Here is a 19,065-nt window from a genome sequence, read left to right on the forward strand (position 1 = left end):
CACCCCCTTTGGGGATCACCCAGCTGTGGAGGGGACACGGCCCCCCCAGCCCAGACTCCCTGATGAGATAAACCCTACCAGGAGCTGTGAGGTCCCGGCCACCAGCAGGTCTCTCCTGCTGTCCCTATGCCCCCAAACCTTTCCCAGCTCCCCCCCAAACCCTCCTGGGCCTTGTCCCTGCTCGGAGGAGCTGCAGCAGCCGTGGTTCAGCCACATCTGTGTCTGATTTTCCAGGCGAAGCCACATTCGCCCGTGGGACGCAGAGGCTGCTCTGGGAAGCCCCGCGGGAGCAGAGGACGCAGCCAGATGCCAGGCTCAGGATGTGGTCACTTGGCCAGGAGGAAAGTGGGGCTGGAGGGGCACGGACTGAGCACCACTGGTTTGGGGCAGAGGCAGGAGAAAGCTCCCCCCCCAGCCTGCTTGGAGGGGCCCAGCCAAGAACAGGCTCAACATGGCCCTGGAGAGGGGATGACGCGGAGCTGGAAGCACGTCCTGCTGTGAGCCGAGGCGCTCCATGACCTCATCACCACATGCTCCTGATGAGGAAGGAAAAGCATCTTTTATAAAGAAATAACCTTTGCCCGGGCTTTTCCTCGGGGAGAGAGTGTGACCCAGGGCCAGCACCATTCACCCTTTCCACGACAGCGAGCGATGATGAGCCCTCCAGCCACGAGGTGCCCTGACTCTGCTCCCCCATGCGCAGGACATGGGGACAAATACAAGGACGGGAGGATAGATATGGGGACAAGGGGATGTAGCTCAAAGCCATGCCATAGCTGAGATCCACCTCCCCAGCCCACCTCTGCCATGTCCCTGGGGCACCCCAGGTTGCCACCGTGCTCCTGTGGGTGCCGCGTCCCCCCCATGTCCTCAGCAGGCACAGAGCTGAGCTGAGCGGCTTCGCAATGCAGTGGCCAGCATTGGGAAACAGGGGCAGGGGAAGTCGAGCCTGGGCTAATAAACACATCGAAACCGTTTGTGGTTTCCGTGTGGATCATGTCCCTCCCCCCCTCCATCCACTGGAGACGCCCCCACGCTCCCTGAGCATCCCCCGCAGCCAGCCCCATGCCAGCACAGCCAACAGGCGAGCACAGGAAGGGAAATGCCAATTAATGAGAAGGAAAACAAATTCTTTCCAGGGAGCATGACACAGTGCTGGGCCGGGGCCCATCTCCATCCCCAGGGATGCCCAGCCAATGTGAAGCTGCTGGTTCCTCTTCCCCAGCATCAGGGCGGTTGCTTGAAAGCTCCAGGGCACTCTGCCTTTGCCCCATCCCTTCCCCGTGTAGCTGGGGCTCAACGTCACCACAAAATGTTTGACCCCAAAAGCAGCACCTTTGCTTCAGGGGGAAAAAACAAACAAACCAACTGAACCCCAGGGAAGCCATGGGGTTGCTCTGCCTCCCCCCACCCCAGATGGAAAAATGCGGTTTGAAACTGGGGCCACTCATGGGCTGACATCCCTTTTTGGGGGAAGGTTTGCAAGGAGCAGGGATGGGAAGCACGTGTGCCTGTGCCGCCCCCGGAGGTGCTTCACCCTGCTCCCCATCCCGTTCCCTAGGTGAAGGTTTTGTTTGGACCAAAACCCTCAGAGGCAGAGTGCTCGGGGCTGCTGACGGAGCCGCTGAGACACCGCAGGACCGGAAAGCAGAGGGGAGACCTCGAGGAAACGCCTGACTGCCAGCCTCAAACACCCCACCAGCCGCGTGGTGACAACGGGTGACACCGGTGACTCAGAGGCAGCGGGGAGGGAGCACATTCCCCATTCCTGCCTTGGTGCCACTGTGCTGCCCCCGTCCCCAGCACACCGAGCCCAACACCTGGCCCAGGCTCTGCGGGGACAGACTGGTGCTGAGGATCCTGCCCACAGTGCCCACAGCCAGGGCAGGAGGCACCTGCAGCAGGACCATCTCCACGCTGCAGGTTTCAGAAGAAATAGAGCCCCAAAAGGTGCAAACAAATCGCTAGCTCCTCTTCACATGGCACCTGGCACAAGGCACGGGGCAGGAGCTGAGCTGTTATTGCAATTGAGAGAAGATGGATAGGATTTAGGGGCAGGACTGGGACAGGAGCCCAGCAGCCTCCCTCCTTCTCTCCAAAAAATCATTTACTGAGCCTGGAAGGCAAATTTATCCTCCCCAGTACCAGGGCAAACACTTGCCCACTGTTTTCTATTAGCTCCCAGGATTCACCTGGACCCAAGTGGCTGAGCAGCAGCCAAGCAGTTTTCTCCCCTCTGGAAAGGGAAAACTGGATCCTGGCGGGGGTTTGCTGGGCAGGCTGGGAGCGGGGGGGGTAATTCCTGCGAAAAGGCAAGCACCGGGGGGGTGAACTCAGCACTATGCCCACACACAGCTCTCAGGGCTGGGCTGGGAGATGGAGCCATGAGCAGGATCCGTCCCCAGTGGTTCTGGAGCAGGTGGCTGCGTTGGGGGATGCTTGGCGAGCTGGAGGCACGGATCACACCTCCCCACACACAGCACGCTGCTTTCAGACCGTTTCCCCCTGGGTTTCATGCATTCCAGCCAGGCTCCGCTGCTGAGTCACACTTGGCCGGCAAAGAGGACCTGGCGGAGGAAAAGGGACTCCCCCCCCATCTGACACCCTCTTGGTCGCCCAACGGGCCAGGGCCATGCAGGGACACCCACATTAATGGGGTGCTCATGTCACCAGGGGTCCCGGATTAATGGGGCACCCTCACCTCTGGGGTCCCCTCACCTCCAAGGAAATCTTCATGGGACACCCTTGTCCCTGGGTACACATGGTTCTGGGGCACCCTCATCTCCAGGTCCACTTTGGCTCGACAACGTCTCTGTTAACAGGGAACCCTCATCTCTGAGACACCCTTATTAATGAATTGCCTTCATTAATGTGACAGCCTCCTCTCCAGCACATCCCACTCCGGTCCCATCGCTGAAGGTTGCCAGCCCTGTCTGGCAGCCCTATGGTGCTGCATCCCTTGGGTTTTGGGGTTAGATGCCTTCGGGGTACTGGAGGTTGCATGGGGCTGCCAAGCATCACCTCTGCCCCCCAGCGTGTGAGCAGCTCTGGGCCTGGCTTTGCACTTGCAGAGCAGGAAAACAGCTGTGGCTTGGAAGAAAGGAAAGATTTAGTTTTCCTCCTCCATAGGAATGAGACCAGGGGAAGGAGAAGCAGCTCTGTCCTGGGCGGTCCCAGCAGCTGGTTTACTTTCCTCCTTGCATATTTGGGAGGGTTTTTATTTAGCTGATACAAACGATGTTTGAGGTCCTTTTTATTCTAGTTTCCTCCCGGCAACAGTCCGAGATGAGTCAGAAATAAAAAAATAAAAAATAAAAACAAAGAAGAAGGGAAGCAAAGGCAAAACTCTCATCTCTCTCACCCAGCTGGTGCCAGAGCTGCCAGTGGAGCCACAGAGGTGTTGGGTGCTCAGCCCCAGATGGGTCTGGGGGGATTTGGGGGAACACTTCTGTTCCCTGCACTTGGGGTGCTGGCATCAATTACTCAAGGCTGTGTTATGCTAGGCGCATTCCCTGGTCTGTGCCGTTCCTGAGCAGGATTTTGGCAGGGGCGAGGATGGGCTTACTCAGGCTGGAAGGGAGCTGGCTCCTCTGGGGAGCAGGGAGGAGATTTAACCCCTCCGGCGAGCTGGGCACTGCTCCCACCCCACTCTCATCCCAAGTCCTTCCCAGGGACCAAAGGTGACGCCAGCAAAACCCTGGTGAGAAGCAGCACACTTCTTCCTTTGCCCCAAATATTTGGGGTGATGAGGCCAGGGAGGGGAAAACCAAGCCAGGCAGTGAGTCCCCACGTGTGTTTCAAAATAGCCAGCAGCAGGGTTTGGCCAGACACAGCGACCGCTGACCCGTGCATCCCGTTCTCGCCGTGGCCACAGATCCCCACCAGCGCCAGCACCATCCCTCCAAGGGATTTTGGCAGAAATGAGCCCAAATCAGTGGCAGGAACTGGGGCCACTGCTGTGCTCCCACTGGAGAGCAAAGCCACGCCATGCGAGGGAGCCGTGTGGAGCTGCTGCTGAGCGCCTGCTCCATGGCTGGTGTCTGTCCCAGCAACAGGAAGGCAACTCTTGCCAGATCATAATTAATGAATATTATCAAAATACCTGGAGATAGCGTGAAAAGCCCTAAACAGAGAATATTCCCCCATCACAGCTTTTTCTCTCCATCAGTGCCACTCAAGCGGCCCCGTGCTGTGGAGTGGTGCCAGAGGCAGACACGCAGCTGCCCCACACCACTGAGCAGCGCTGTTTACAGCCAAAGAAACCCGCAACAGCAGTCAGCACCCTGAGTGGGACTTTGGCAGGCAAAACAGGCTTATGCAGGCTGGAAGGGAGCCAGCAATTCCCAGGAGCAGAGGAGGAGATTTAACCCCTCCGGTGAGCAGGACTGCAGGTCAAATGCACCTCAAGCCCCCTTTTATTGGCACAGGGTCACCCTTGTGTCCCGGGGAGACCTGGAGCTGGGGGCCACCTTGCTGTATGTAGGGACACCTGTGCTGTGCGTCCCATGGGGTGGTGTCCCCTCCCTGGGGCTGGTGTCCCCAGCTGGGACCTGCAAACCCTTTTCCGTTCTTCTGAGAAGTGGCTGCATCCTGCACGCTGGGGCTGGCTGTATCTGTCCTCCCTGCAGCCACGAGCTGTTGCTCACAAATAAAAACAAAAGGGGAGAGTTATAAATAACCAGCCTAGTAGCCAAAAAAGCTATCTGCGAAGGCGACAGTGAGGATGGTGCCGTATGGAGCATCGCTTATGTGGTCTGAGCTGCTGCAGAACTGGGCTTTCCTCTCCATCTGCTGCTCCTCAGCCTTCCCCAGACTGCCCATGGCCCCAGGACTTTGCCGTCTGTGTTCTTGATGTCTGGCTTTGCACCACCCTGAAAGCTAGAAGCATGCTGCTTTATTTTTTTTAGTGCAAGCTGACATTTTCAAGCAGTCACCCAATTTCAGCATCTGGAGCCAGATGCTGAAGCCTTTTTATGGGCTGGAGTGCCCATGTGCGTGAGCCGTCCTGGCTGGCACCCTCTGCATAGCCCTCCGGTGTGGCATCTCGCAGAGAGGCTCGAGGAGCATCCTGCAGCACTGCTCTGGACATCACCTTGAGGGCACCTGAACCCCAGCACGTCTGTGGACATCTCTTGCTGGCAGGGACTGAGACAGCTCAGAGCTCCCCCTTAGGCTCAGCTCCCTGCAGTCCCATGGGCCAGCCTTGGCCAAGGCATCTCCAAGCAGACGGGCAAAGACCAGGGAGGCACCAGCAGGCACTCTGCAGGCACCAGCATCACTCCGGTGTCAGGCCCAGCTCCGACACACATATCGCTCTAGGACCACCTGTGTCCCATGACAGCAGTGACACAGACACTTAGTGGCCCCAGGACGTTCCTGGAGGCATCTCAGGAGGCCTCCATGGTCCTCTGGCCGGGCTGGCATGATCCATCCCCTGTCTCCCAGGGCCTGGATGCAGAGGTGAGACATTCAAGCATCTTCATGCACAAGCAACTGGAAGACATCAAATCCTAAGCTCCTTTCCCAGCCCTGTTGGCATATTCAGCCCTTGCTGATGAGAAGCCTGGTGACTTGTAGTTATCTTCTAAACAGTTGGTTAACCACCTGGTTTTACTATTCTCTTACTTTTGCCATGTCTGTCGGTACCACAGACAGCAAACACCTTCCAAACAAGGAGAAAAAAACACCAGCTTTTGTTTTGGTCTATTCCGAACAAGTTGCTTGGGTCTTGCAGATAAGACAGATTGAGATGTGCCAAAAAAGACAGAGCGAGCATCCAAGTCCTCAGAAGTTTGGAGAATCTTTTATAACAGTTTACACAGAGCATTTTTAGGACATTGATCAGGCCCTTGCTGGCTGGCAAAAGGTCTTGGATGCTCATGGCATCCAGGCACACGTCCCTCCTGGTGTCCAGCAGAAGCTGCACTGGGCTGAATAAGACTGGGAGCCAGCTCCTTCTACTCCCTGGCCAACTTCCCATGGAAGTCACACAATAGGGAAGGTCAAACATTTTTCCATTCTGAGTATTTATCGATGGAATGACGTTTTTCTGGCAGGAAGCACTTGCCTTTCAGGGAAAAAACAGCCATATGTGTCCACTCAGCAACCGCATGTCCCCAGTAAACCCCAGCTGCATTGGTCTGGAAGCAGCACAGGGGGACTGGGGACCATGGGTGTCTGCACCCATCCTGGACCAGGGAGCACCGGGGAGTGCAGGAGATGCCACCTGATGGTGAGAGCAGCAGGAAAGGTGAGATTTGGGTTCACACACTCACCGCCCCACTGCTGTTTCCCCTCTCCAGTTCTGCCCCCTTTTTGCAACCAGCTTTGACCATGTGGGGGTTTCACTCAGCTAGGCAGCTGAGCTCCACCACAACCACTCCCTCACTCCTCCACCTCAAAGGGAAAGGGGGAGAAAATTCGATGGAAAAGGATCAGGGGTTGAGATAAGGACGGGCAGATCACTCAACAGTTATCGTCATGGGCAGAACAGACTCACCAGAGGGAGATTAATGTAATCTATTACCTATTTCTAACAAGCTAGAGCAGTGAGAAACTAAAACTAAAAACACCTTCCTGACATCCACCCTCTTCCACCTCCTCCCCCAAAGGGGTGCAGGGGAACAGGGGCTGCGGTCAGTCCCTGATGCTTTATCTCTGCCACTCCTTCTCAGTCCCTCTCTGCCCCTGCTCCCCGTGGGTCCCTCCCATGGGATGCCGTCCTTCCCGAAGTGACCCTGCAGGGGCTGCCCACAGGCAGCAGCTCTTCAAGCAAGGCTCTGTAGCACAGGGAGCAAACTGCTCCAGCACAGGGCCCCCACGGGCGGCAGCTCCCCCCAGACTCCCTGCTCCACGTGGGCTCCTCTCCACAGGCTGCAGCTCCGGCCCGGGGCCTGCTCCTGCAGGGCTCTCCATGGGCTGCAGCCTCCTCCAGGCCACATCCACTGCTCCAGCGGGGGCTCCTCCAGCCATGGGGGGGCTGCAGCGTGGAGATCTGCTCCATGTGGGACCCATGGGTGCAGGGGGACAGCCTGCTCCACCAGGGGCCTCTCCACAGGCCGCAGGGGAACTGCTGCTGTGAGCCTGGAGCACCCCCTGGCCTCCTGCTGCACTCACCTTGGGGGCTGCAGGGCTGCTTCTCACTCTTCCCTCTGTCAGCTACTGTGTGGCAGTGTTTTTTCTTCCTTAAATATGCTCTCAGAGGCACAAACAACATCCCTTATGGGCCCAGCTTTGGCGAGCAGCAGGGCCCTTATCTAACATGGGGCAGCTTCTGGATTCTTCTCACAGAAGCCACCCCTATGGTCCCTGCTACCAAAACCTTGCCACATAAACCCACTACAGACCCAGCTCCTCCAACCTCCAAGGACAGACTGGACCCAAGTGACTCCCCATGGCAGGTCTGTCCACCTCAACCTTCCCTCATCCCGCCCCGGTGACACTGTGGGAACCTCCTGGCATGGGTTCCCCGTAGCTCGCACTTCTTCCACTTCTCGATGCAGACGGCATCTGGCCGCCCTTTCACAATTTCCTCCAGCATTACTTGGTCAAGTGTCAGCCCGGTGCACGCTGCACCCACGTGCTCGGTGGCACGGTCCCCATGTGTCCCTGCTCTCAGCAGCCCCAGGCTCAACGCACCGACCACGAGGCCACGTTGGGCTTTGACGCAGAGGAGCGCGTCACCAGTAGGGTCCCCTCGTATTTTGGGGAAGGGAAGCACTTATTGCAATTAAACACAGCGTTGCCTGGTCACAGCCTTTTTTGGCTGCATCCTCTGCATCCCGACCAGCTCAGAGTCATATGTTCGCATCGCCTGCTGCGTCCTTATTCACAGCCCTCATCACCCACCCGGGCTCCTGGAAAGACCCCCTCGCAAGCACCATCACCCCATCCTCCCCCAGCCACAGCCACATTCACCCATGCATGAAAGCAAATCAGATGTCGAGGCTGCATCAGCAATGGGACCAAGTCCCCTGACCGGCTCTGCCTGCTCCACCCAGGCAAGAAGTTTGACTCACTGTCTTCGAGGAAAGCACTGGGGCTCCCAGGATCTGCAGGGTTGCTTCCTCTGCCAACCCCATGAGGGATTTGGTGGCTGAACTTTGATGACCTCTGAATTTGTGGGGTTTTAGGGGCAGAGGGAAGTGCCTGGCATCCCTGGGATGCTGCCAAGGGCCAGATCCTGCTGCTAGGAAGGGTGCTGCTTGGGAGGGAGGGGGCAGGTTGGAAGCTTTTAGGTTAGGCTCACCCCCAGGCTGGGCAGCAAGGATAAGGAGGAATGGGGTGGGATGCAAGGGATGGGCCTGTGGCCATGGAGATGCCAGCTCTTCCTGTGGGGGGATTCATCCCAAACACCAAACAGGAAGCAGAATAAAAGCCTGGCAAGCTCTCCCTGGGCTCACCGTGCTGCTCAAGCCTCCCCACACTGTGCACAGCAGGGAACGATCTTGTGTCCCCAGGAGGGGCACAGCCCCGGGCATGGACAACCCCTGAGCTCTGCCCTTCTGCCCCCCCCCCGCTGCACCTCTCACCCACCACTTCCCCCAAAACCCATCCTCCCGACTATTCCAGGGCCTGGGAAACACCAAGAAGCACCTCCAGCGCCTGCAGCCATTTGCAGCAGCTCAGCCGCCCCCGGCTTGGCTGAAACCTGCTCATTTGCATGCTCTCATCGCCTCTAATTAAACCCATGTGCTGCCACTGCCCGTTTGTCTCCCACCGCCTCTGGAAATCCCCGGGTGCCGCCGCTGTCTGCGGGTGCTGCTCTGTGCTGGGGCTCGGCCGCGGGTCCGGGGCAAACCCCTTGCTGCTGGCACAGGGAGTACAGCTACACCAGCAGCGGGTTTGGGGGGCTTCTGACCCTCATCTGGGGGCAGGGGGGTGAAGCCTCCCTCACCTGTGGTGGTCAGAGAGGAGTAGGGAAGCAATGAGGGGGTGGCATGAGGGTGGCCCCAGGGACGCCAGCTTTCTTTCTTCACCCCAAAACCTAGCTGCTTTCTGCAGGTGTGCAGCCAACGCTATGGGTCTGGCTGCTTCTCTGGAGGAAAAAAAATTAATATATATAATATAAATATATAAATATAATTAATATAATATAACTTTTATATAATTTATATAATATAAATATATAATTTATAATTATATATATAATTATATAAAAATTATAATTTATATATATTTTATATAATATAAATATATAAAAAATTATTTTTTTTTATATATATATATATATAAAACTTTTTCCATGGGTTTCTCCTTCACCAGGGGTCGTATACCACACCTAGGTGGCTGGGACAATGGCCTGGGACTTGGAGGGACCCGAGCAGTCCCTGCCCTCTGCCCCGCAGCCTCCCGGCACTCCTCAGCCATCACAGCTCTGTGGCTGCTGTTTTACTTTTTGGCCTCTGCAGAGCAAAACCTTAACACATGAAGATTACCAGCCTGCCAGGTCTCTGCAGCTCAGCTGGGGCCACCAACTGTGCAGCTGTTCTGGCACACCGGCCGCCTGCGAGCATCCTCTTGGGCACCCTGCAGAAATGAGAGAGAGGAGCAGCAGCGGCGGGGTAACAGAGAGGAGAGGAGGAGGCTGCTCAGGTGTGGCTTTCAAAAGCCTCCGAGGATGCTGCAGCAGGGATCTGGGGAAGCTGGTGCACCAGTAACACCCTGGAGCTGTCCTCCTGCTCCTGCAAAGGGAACACCACCCAAGGACTCACAGGAGCGAGTGGTTTGGTGGGCACACCAAGAGGTCCCTCTGGGGATGAAGGTGGAGGGGAGGCAGCACCCCCAGGGCAGAGAGCCACAGCGGGGTGACAGGGATCCAGCTCTCATCACCTACACCAGCTTCATGATGCCCTCATGTGGCAACCGTGCGGTGCAGGCGCCACCCAGGCAGGATGCGACCCAGGAGTGTCACCATGGCTGCACACTCACCATAAGAGAACCAGATGCGCCCCAGCCCAGGGTGACAGCGGGGAATGAGCCAGCAGGACATGAAGAGCAAGCAGGGACAGTGATGTCAAGGCGTCACTGAGCATCCCTGTATCTCTCCACTTTTCACCCCAAAATGGCATCCCAGCCCATTGCCAGGACAGCTGGGTCATCTGGGCACATTGTCACTGCCACTTGGAGAGGCCACACAGTGGGCAGGAGGACTTGGTGGATTTGGGCATCGCCGACAGGGACATCCCGGCCCTGGGGGCTGTGCCAAGCAGCACACTGAGCCATGCCAAGCTGTGCTGAGCCATGCCAACCACTCCTCTGGCCCAGGCAGAAAGGTTCGGTGCAGTTTCCCAGCCCCCGAGGGGTTAACGGCCCCCCACGTCCCTGCCCGGTGGTGAAATGACGAGGAGCTGCCAGTCCCCAGCAATTAAGCAGCAGGTCCGGGTACACCGCGGCCCACCCCGCGCTTCGCCTCGCTGACGTGGGGACGGACCCGGGCTGCCGGTGGTTAGCGCCGCTGGCCAGCACCCAGCCACCAGAGCCGCAGCTGCTCCCCGGTGGCACCTGGCCGGGAGCGATGTGTCACCGGCCCTTCCCGGAACCCGCGGCCCTGCTGTCCCTCTCTGCCTGCACACCCCCAAGTCTGCCCCAACCCTGAGGCCGGATCCTGCCCCTGCAGCCTCAGCAGATGCAAGAGAAAATCCCCGCACTGGGATCAGGACGTGTCCCCTGGGCTGTCCCCTTCGCATGTGCCTGTGTCCCCCCCCCCCAGTCTGGAGCAGAAAATTCCCTCGGGGCTCCTATGCAGCAATGCAGGCCAACGCTGAAAACCTAGCCGGGGGGACACATGGGAGCTGCAGGACGGGGCCTTTTCCTCCCCAAAAGCGCCGTGTCTGGTGGCCAACCCACTGGTTTTGCTCATTTTGACACCTGGGGGTTTCCAAACCCAAAAATGGCCCCAGGAAGGGGAATGGGGGGGCAGCAGCCCCCACCAGCACCCAGCACTGCTTCTAATGTCCCTCTGGAAAAAAGCAGCCCCCAGGTTTTGCTCCAAGTCCAACTTGTTTGGGTTGCCTGGAAACGGCGTTTTCGGATGGCGGGCACTGGAGCGGTGGCCAAGTCCAGCTCCTTGCTCTGTGCTCTGCCCCATCCTCCGCCTCCGCTCAGGGCCGCTGGGCTGGGAAAGAGCCTCCAGCTCTGCTCTTGGCTCTTCCCAAGGATGCTTTTGGTCCCTGGGGACTTTCCGAGCCTGGGGAAGGGCAACGGGGCCCAGCGGGGCTGAGCACTGGCAAACACCTCTGGTTGTGAGCCAGGGCGGTCGGTGGGGGAAGAAAAAATAAAATAACACATTTCGTAATATTTTACAGTAGTGCTGCAGCTGATGCCATCCCCAGCTTGCCTAGCGGGGTGACTGGGAGGTGTGGGGCAAGAGGATGGGAGACAGCATTGGAATTGCCAGAGAAAAACCCCGCATGGGGTTTTCACGATCCCTAAAACAGTGATGAAATAATTCCCCAACATAAATCCCCGGGGGCTGCTCTCCTGTCCCTGCTGGCACCCAAGGCTGAGCCGGTGTCACTGTGTCCCCTGCGGCAGGGACCGGGTGGTGCCGGCACCTGGGTTAATGAGTGCCCAAAGGACACAGGGTTTATGGCCAGTGTGGGGACTTTGCTTCCTCGCAACGCCACGGCGCGTCACATCCCCAGGGCCACCGCTGGGGACAGTCCCCAGGGCAGAGCCTGGTACCACAGGGCCCGGCTGGGTGGGAGGGGGCACCCCAGTGCTCCCAGTAAGGGTCACTGGGTGGCCCCCTGCCCGCTGCATGATGCAGTGCCATCGTGCCACAGGGCAGCCAGTGCTGGCTGGTGGCAGTGGGGGCGTCATGGGGATGGCACACTGGGTGGCCGCAGATCCCAAACACCATGTACGCTGCCCCGAGCAGAACTGGGCTTCACAGGATGGGTGGGAGGCATTTTGCCCCGTACCCCAACCCCCTCCCCGTGCCCCCCCTCTCCTCTAGGTCCCCTCCCCCTTGGGGACAGGGAGGATGAGGTTGGGGACACAGACACAACCCCTCACCTTGCGTGTCTCTATCTACTGTTGGGGTTGGCATAGCAGGGGGTGGCGGTAGCCCCAAACCTCCCCCGGGCTCTGTGATGCCCCACAGCAGGACCCCCGTGTCCCCCTTGAGAAGTGTCACACAAACGTTCCCAGCAGCAGGGAGCAGAGTGGGGCCGACAGGACCCGGGCTGGCAGCGGGCACATCTGGGACCCTGCAGGCCCGGGGGGCCGTGAAATGGGGGGGCGCGACCTCTGGGGACGGGGAGCACGGGGCCGCGCTGCCCCCTGGTGGCCAGGGCTGCGGGCTGCGCCGCGGGGAAACTGAGGCACGACCCCGACCCCTGCACCCCCCCCTGCTCCCTGGGGCCGCCCCCAGCCCCCTGCCCTGCTCCCACCTGTCCTCCAAGGTGAGGGGAGCCGAGCGAGGGGGGCACTGGGGACAAGGGCCTCTTCTGAAGTGTCGGGGGGGGTCAAAGGGACATGGTGACTGCAGCCCTGCCACCCCTTTATCTGGCCCAGATGCATCAGGATCAGGTCGGAGAAGCCAAAAGCCTCAAACCAAACCCCAAAGCCCCACTGCTCCAGGAGCGGAGGCTTGGTGTGTCGCCCCCCGGCACAGGGACACGTGCCTGGCCACAGCCCGGCCAGTGCCCACCTCCCCAAGGACCAGTGGTGGCATAGAGCAGGGCTGGAGCAGGGGGGTCTCCTCCCTGATGGGGGGGGAAGGAGGTAGCAGGAACAGATCCTGCAAGGGGGAGACCCCCCCGGGACCAAGCGGGGCTGCCTGCCCACGGACAAAGGATGAAGCCCCACACTGCGGGGTCACCACTGGGGACCCGCACGCCGAATCCAGCCCCTCCTTGGCACCCGGGAAGGGCTCCCCACCCGTTCCCTTCCACTTGCCCAGTTTCGGCCGGGCCAGGCAGGCCAGGGTTACCCAGAGGGCAGAGGCGCAGCGGGTTGTGGGAGAAAGGCTTGGGTGACATCGGCGTGAGACGTCACGGGCTCACCCAGGGGCGGGGGGGGAGCCTGGGCTTGGGGTGGGGGCACCCAACCTGCTGGGGGCTGCATCTCCCCAGGTGCCCCCAGGGCAAGGGACCCACGGCACAGGGCAGGTACCCCAGGGATGCCCAGGGTGAGCGGGGTGGCGGTAGCTGTTTGTGCCAGGTGTTCACACCCACCCCCCTGTTTTCCTATTCCATCCCCCCCCCCGCCCGAGGCAGATGCCTTCGGGCAAAGAGCAACCGGGTGTGGTGCCGACGTCAAGCCCTTACCCCTGCCCTGTGCCACCCTCAGCTGCGCAATTCCAGCCCGGGCACCCGAGGGAACAGCACCGGGATTGGGGTGAGCTCGGACCTCTGGGTGTCCCCCAGATCGGGGGGGGGGGGAACAGGGGGGGCTCCGGCCACTGGGTGAACCCTGCGAGGCTGGGATGGGGCAGGGGTCCTGCTGGTGACCATTGGTGGGAGGGGGGGGATGGATACAGGGTGGGTCCTGGGCCACCAATGTTTTTGGGAACCCACGGGGGTGACGCAGCAACCTGGGGACCTTGCTGGGTGGTGGGCTCAGGACCTCGCACACAGACCGAGCCCAGTCCTCGAGGCCAGATCCTGGACTCCAGCAGGGCGCTGCCCACCCTGTGTGGCCCTAAACCAGTTGGGTCCACACCGGGTGCCCCGTACGGGGCTGGTGCAGGGGCAAGCACACCGTCTGCATCCCCTCCAGCAGCCACACACGGCCTCCCTCTCTCCCCCCCCCCCCCCCGGCCGGCGCTGCCATCGCTGCCCAAGAAGATGGGAGACCCCTTTGGCCGCTGGAGCGGCCCCCCGTCCCGGTGAGTGCCCAGCAGGGTGGGTGCCCCCCCTGCCCCCCCTGCCCCCAGCGATGGGGGTGCCGTGCTGCGGGGCACGGTGGCCGTGGGACTGTTGGACTCACCGCCACCCGTCTGTCCGGCCAGGGGCGAAACCGAAGACATCTCCCACCTCCACCGCTCCAACAGCTTTGCCCGACCCAGTGGGAAAAGCATCTACAGTGAGTAGCAGAAGCCCCCCGAAACCCAGCCCCCCCCCCGCGTGCCCACCCCTGACCCTGTGTGTCCCCCCTAGACCAGCGCAAGGACTACAGCCAGAGCCTGCTCAAACCCCAAAGCAATTTCCAGCACCATGTGGAGGTAGGAGCTCCCCCCGACTACCTCCCTGGTGCCCCACGCTGTGGGGAGGTGATGGGCGCCCCATGGCACCCTGTGACCCCCCGTGACGTGTCCCCCCCCAGCACCTGCTCACCATGCGGCTGGACAGGGACATCCGCAACACCGATGACTGCCTGGCTCGCCTGAAGGCGCTGGAGGCCCAGGGCCGGGTCTGGGGGCAGGACCTCGTCCTGCAGGTCAAGAACCAGGAGCTGGTGCTGAGCGATGTGGAGAGCAAGGTGCTGTGCGGCCAGGGCATCCCAAAAAGCTGGCAGCCAGCCAGGAGCAGGCACCCACCCCGGCAGCCACCCATTCTGGACCCAGCTCCCCATAAATGCAGTGTTCCCCCAGCCACGGCACCCCTGTGTGCCTGGCACCCCCCTAAACCCCAGCACAAGCATCAGCCTTCCAATGCCCCCTGTCCCTGGCACCCACCCTGGCCACAAAACCTACCCTGGACTCTTCACCCCCATACATCTCTTATTGCCCCACCCGTGGCACCCCACATAACCCCGGTACCCCTGCCATCACAGCCCTATAAGCTTGGCACCCTCTTTGCCCTGGCGCCTCGCACAAACCTTGCACCCCTCTAAGCCTGGCACCCCGCTGGCCGTGGCACCCGCAGCCCTGCCTCGCGGCACCTTCCCCAGGAGCCCGATATCCCCCTCACCCCCTGCTCCTGCCTGGGCACCACATAACCCTGACACCCACCTTCTGTGCACCCCAATAATCCTGTAATCCCCCTGGCCCCTTGCACCATGATAACCCTGCCCCTTGTGCCCCTATAACCCCTTGTGCCCCTATAACCCCTTGTGCCCCTATAACCCCTTGCGCCCCCGTGTGCAGGAGGAGCTGGAGAGCTACCCGCTGGGCAGCGTGCGGGACTGCGCGGCCCTGCTGGATGCCTGCAGCTACGACTCGGTGCTGGCCGTCAGCGTGCAGGAGCAGAGCCCCCCCGGCACCAGCGTCCTGCTCTTCCAGTGCGACCGCATCGGGGTGAGACAGGGCACGGGGGTTGAGGGGGGGGAGGGGGGGGCTGCGCACCAGGGTGGGAGGCTGATGGTATTATTGGGGCTGTGCCAGGCCCAGACGCTGAAGAGCAGCCTGGAGAAGCTGGTGAAGCAGTGCAAGGAGGAGCAGAACCAGTATGGACACAGGTAAGGGGGCACGTGCCCCCACCCCCTCCATGGGGGCAACCAGGCTGGGCCCTCCCCAAGCCTGCCCCTAGCCCAAGCCGGGGGACCCCAGGTGGCGGGGTCTGGGGGGGGCTCTCCCTTCTGGTGGGGGACCCCCGCTGCGCCCCACCCCGCTCCAAAGGGTCCCTCCCCATGGGCACGGGCCCCTTCTGCCCCTGCCTTCCTCCCTCCCGGTGTAACCCCCCCGCACCCTCCTGGCGGGTGGCCCCCTGCTGCCCCAGCCCCTGGCTCTGCACCCACCTTCCCCTGCCCATGGGTACAGACCCCCGGCACCCCCATAGCCAGGGGCAAAGCCCCATACCACAGGCACCTCAGCAGCCCCCCCCCATCTCTCCTTGCCCAGGGCCCCTTCGGACCTGTCCGACACGATCCCCCCGTACATGTCAGCCCCCTACAGAGCCCCGGAGCGGTGGGCAGGCACCCCAGAGCCCACCTCACCTGCACTGCCCCAGCACAGATCATCCTCCTTGGACTACAGTGAGTCCCGGGGGGGCCATGTCGGGGTGTGGGGAGGGTGCTGGGCACGCCTGGGTCCCCTAAAGTGTCTCATCTTCCCCGGGAGCAGGGGGGGGCAGCTGGGACCACCCCCCAGCACCAGCCACCCAGCAGAACACCTGGGTCAACCCCTCAGGCCAGGCCATGTCTGAAACCGACCGAGACGTGGTAAGTGGCACCCTGTGCACCCCCATCCCCACATCCCCCCCCATTGCCCCCTCCCGGCTCACCAGGCCCTATGCTGTTCCCACAGATGGTCCTCAACCACGTGCTGGACGACATAGAGCTCTTCGTGAAGCAGGTGAAGGATGCCCTCAGCCTGACGAGCACCAAGAACCAGAAAAAGAAGAAGAAGAGCAAAGGTGGGAAGGGGGAGGGGCTGTGCCAGGGGGCGGTGGGGAGATGCTGGGGGGCTGTCCCAGTGCCAGCCCCCCTCTCTTCACCCCTCTAGCTCTGCCACCCGAGGCCAGCTACAAGGACTTTTTCCAGAAGGTGAAATATGCCCTGAACCTCCTGGTAGGTCCCACCCGGCAGGACACGACCCCACGGCTCTGGGGCATCTTCGCTGGGGCTACGGGGGGTGTGGGGCTGGGGGGGGGGCCACACGGGGCCACGCTCTGTGATTTCTCTCTGCGCAGGGAATCACCCACCAGCAGCTAGAGAACCCGGACCCTGCCCAGCTGCTGCACCTCATCTTCGATACCCTGTCCTTCGTGAGTGCCCCAGGAGCGGGACCCCCCACCCAGCCAGGGGCTGCCCTCAGCACCCTGCCTTTGGGGCAGCTCTCGGGGTGCTGAGGGAGCCCCCCCCCCGCCCATTACCCAGGTCCTGGACAACTGCCCCAACCACAGACTGGCGCCAGCGGTGGATGCACCGCTGCTGATCCCGGAGGCGGTGGAGCTGCTGGAGAAGACCCTGCACCCGCAGGAGTACAGCACCTGGAAGATGCTGGGCATCGCCTGGAACAAGACCAGGTGGGCTCTGGGCCTCCACCACCGAGGGGGGCTCCGAGCGGCACCCCCCGGCTGGGGACACCCCACTTTGGGGGCCGCACACCCACCACCACCTTCTTTGTGCTTTGGCAGGGCCGAGTACCCCAACAGCGAGCAGGTGCCCCCCTACATCCCCACCTTCTCTGACGGGTGGCTGCCCCCACCCATGATGAATCCAGAGCAGCAGCAGCAGGTACGGGGCATGGGGGGGGGCAGCAAGGACACCCCACTGTCTGCCTGTGTTTCCCCACCTTGCTCTGAGCACGCGTCCCTCTCTGCTCCCCGCACAGTCACCAGCCACCAGCTACAAGAACACCCCCAGCTATGGGAACATCCCCGGCCATAGGAACGAGGACATTCCCAGCTACGGGGACGTTCCCGGCTACGGGGGCACTCCTGGCTATGGGAGCATCCCTGGCTATGGGAGCACTCCTGGCTACGGGAGCACTCCCAACCGGGGGGACGTTCCCAGACGCGGGGACATTCCTGGCCAGGTGTAAGTGCTCCCGCTGCCCCACGGACGCTGTAGGGGCAGGACTGCAGGAACAGTGCTGGGCGGGACCCAGCCAGGGTTGGGGGCACCCCTGGGTGCTCACTGCTGCCCCCCCCTCCTTCAGGCCCTTTTCGCCCCCCCCCAGGCTGGCGCGGGCTCTGTACGAGTTTCAGGGCAGGAACCCCCAGGAGCTGAGCGTCAGGATGGGGGACACGCTGGAGGTACAAACTGGGGACCCCCAGCGGGTATTCTCTGGGGAATCAGAGCGGGACCCCCCCCGTGTGTGGGGGGTCGGGGGAGCTGCCACATTGTCACCGCCTGCCCTAGGTGCTGGACCAGCAGAAGAAGTGGTGGCTGGTGCAGAACAGCATGGGGCACAAGGGCTACGTCCCCAGCAACATCCTGGAGCCGCTGGGGCACGAGGACGGCTGGAGCCAGGTGGGTCCCCCCCGGATCCCCCCCGTGCCTCCTCCACACCGACAGCACCCGGAGGGGGGGTGCAGGGATCACCCCACCACCCTCTTTCCCTTTGTCCCCCCTCCCAGGTCAGCCCCCCCAACCTGCACATGGGCTCCTCGCCGGCGGAGGTGACGGCCTGGCTGAAGGACAAGGGCTTCTCGCGGATGTGCGCTGCCCCCCGAGTCCCCAGAGCGTGGCCCCCCCTTGGAGGGGTCACCCCCCCTGGCTGAGCCAGGCCCCCCCGACCCCTCACAGTCTGTCTGTCTGTCCCCAGCACGGTGAGGTGCCTCGGGGTGCTGTCGGGCCACCAGCTGCTGCAGATGACGCCGGAGGAGCTGCGCGCCGTCTGCCCCGAGGAGTGGCGACGCGTCCTCTTCAAGCTCTCCTCCGTCAAGACGTCCCTGGGGGTGCGTCCCCCGAGCCCCCGCACTGTGACACCCCCCCCAGTGGGTGCTTTCAGGGAGCAGGGTGACGAGCCCCGGGCTCCCCGCTCCATACTTGTTCTCCCCTCCCTACAGATGAGCCCCAGGGACTGAGCCCCAGGGACCACGCCGACGCCGTCCCCAACATCCTCCTGCTGCCACCCCAGGACGGAGCGACCCGGGGGGGGCAGCCCTGCAGGACTGGGGGGGCCTGGCAGCAGGAGGTTCCCCAGCCCCTTAGGGCACCCATTCCTCCCAAAAGCACCGGCGGTGGGAAGCTGCTGGGGGGGCACCAGGGATCCCCCGGGGAGAACTGCTCTGCAGAAGCCGGGGGGAAGCCGGGTACCCCCCCGGGGGGGCCACGCACCGCGAAAGGCTCGCACGAGCCCTGCAAGGCTGAGCTGCTGCTGTGGAAAATAAAGAGAATGACAGCACCGGGCTCTGCGTGGAAATGGGGGGCCCCACACCCCTGCCCCACACCACCCCCCCTGCTCCACCCCAGCCCAGCAGGGAGGGGGGCTGGGGGTGACACCTCTCACAGGGGTCCCAAGGGGCACGGCTGTCCCCATGGGGGCACAAAGCCCCCCCCAGCACCACCTTGTTAGTGGGCAGATAAGTGCTAATGAGCACCCCCCCCAGTGAGAGGGGACTCAGGGCTCCTTTCCCACGGGGACATCGGAGGGGACAACCCACAGAGGAGCCCAACCCCTAGCAAGGGGGTGCCGGGGGCACAGCAGGGTGACAGCCCCCTCCCACCTCGCTCTGCCCCTGGCCTCAAGCCCCCCAAGATGGGGAGGGCCAAGTCCAGTGCCTCCCCCCA

General features: G+C 61.8%; 1 protein-coding gene and 1 long non-coding RNA gene across 4 annotated transcripts; both read left to right on the forward strand.

Annotated features, from left to right (window-relative positions):
* Positions 1-8,591: 8,591 nt before the first annotated feature.
* LOC139999610 (uncharacterized) lies at positions 8,592-11,664 on the forward strand. Its single transcript, XR_011805083.1, has 2 exons — positions 8,592-8,842; positions 9,265-11,664. It is a non-coding gene; the product is annotated as an uncharacterized lncRNA (long non-coding RNA).
* Positions 11,665-13,326: 1,662 nt separating this feature from the next.
* Positions 13,327-18,679, forward strand: EPS8L3 (EPS8 signaling adaptor L3). 3 transcript variants are annotated; one of them, XM_038168259.2, is made up of 20 exons: positions 13,327-13,344; positions 13,794-13,834; positions 13,958-14,031; positions 14,106-14,170; positions 14,272-14,427; positions 15,035-15,184; positions 15,272-15,345; positions 15,728-15,861; positions 15,950-16,047; positions 16,133-16,241; positions 16,331-16,395; positions 16,518-16,592; positions 16,705-16,853; positions 16,965-17,064; positions 17,162-17,367; positions 17,489-17,585; positions 17,692-17,802; positions 17,910-17,989; positions 18,098-18,230; positions 18,342-18,679. In XM_038168259.2, exons 2-20 carry the CDS (start codon positions 13,794-13,796, stop codon positions 18,357-18,359), a joined length of 1,935 nt encoding a protein of 644 aa, XP_038024187.1. In that variant the 5' UTR covers positions 13,327-13,344; the 3' UTR covers positions 18,360-18,679. The 3 variants fall into 3 exon arrangements, with proteins under 3 accessions (XP_038024187.1, XP_038024186.1, XP_038024185.1); XM_038168258.2 differs by lacking the exon at positions 13,327-13,344 and having other exon boundaries at positions 13,537-13,834; XM_038168257.2 differs by lacking the exon at positions 13,327-13,344 and having other exon boundaries at positions 13,538-13,834; positions 17,510-17,585.
* Positions 18,680-19,065: the final 386 nt, after the last annotated feature.

The sequence above is a fragment of the Anas platyrhynchos genome, chromosome 27, assembly GCF_047663525.1.
Source record: "Anas platyrhynchos isolate ZD024472 breed Pekin duck chromosome 27, IASCAAS_PekinDuck_T2T, whole genome shotgun sequence".
Taxonomy (NCBI): Eukaryota; Metazoa; Chordata; class Aves; order Anseriformes; family Anatidae; genus Anas; species Anas platyrhynchos.

Bases quoted from the DNA above. Each gene is read 5' to 3' on its own strand.
- EPS8L3 (XM_038168259.2), top strand. From the start codon at position 13,794: ATGGGAGACCCCTTTGGCCGCTGGAGCGGCCCCCCGTCCCG. The intron at 17,586-17,691 runs GTACAAACTGGG...CGCCTGCCCTAG, and splicing joins GGATGGGGGACACGCTGGAG to GTGCTGGACCAGCAGAAGAA. The intron at 17,990-18,097 runs GTGCGCTGCCCC...GTCTGTCCCCAG, and splicing joins GACAAGGGCTTCTCGCGGAT to CACGGTGAGGTGCCTCGGGG.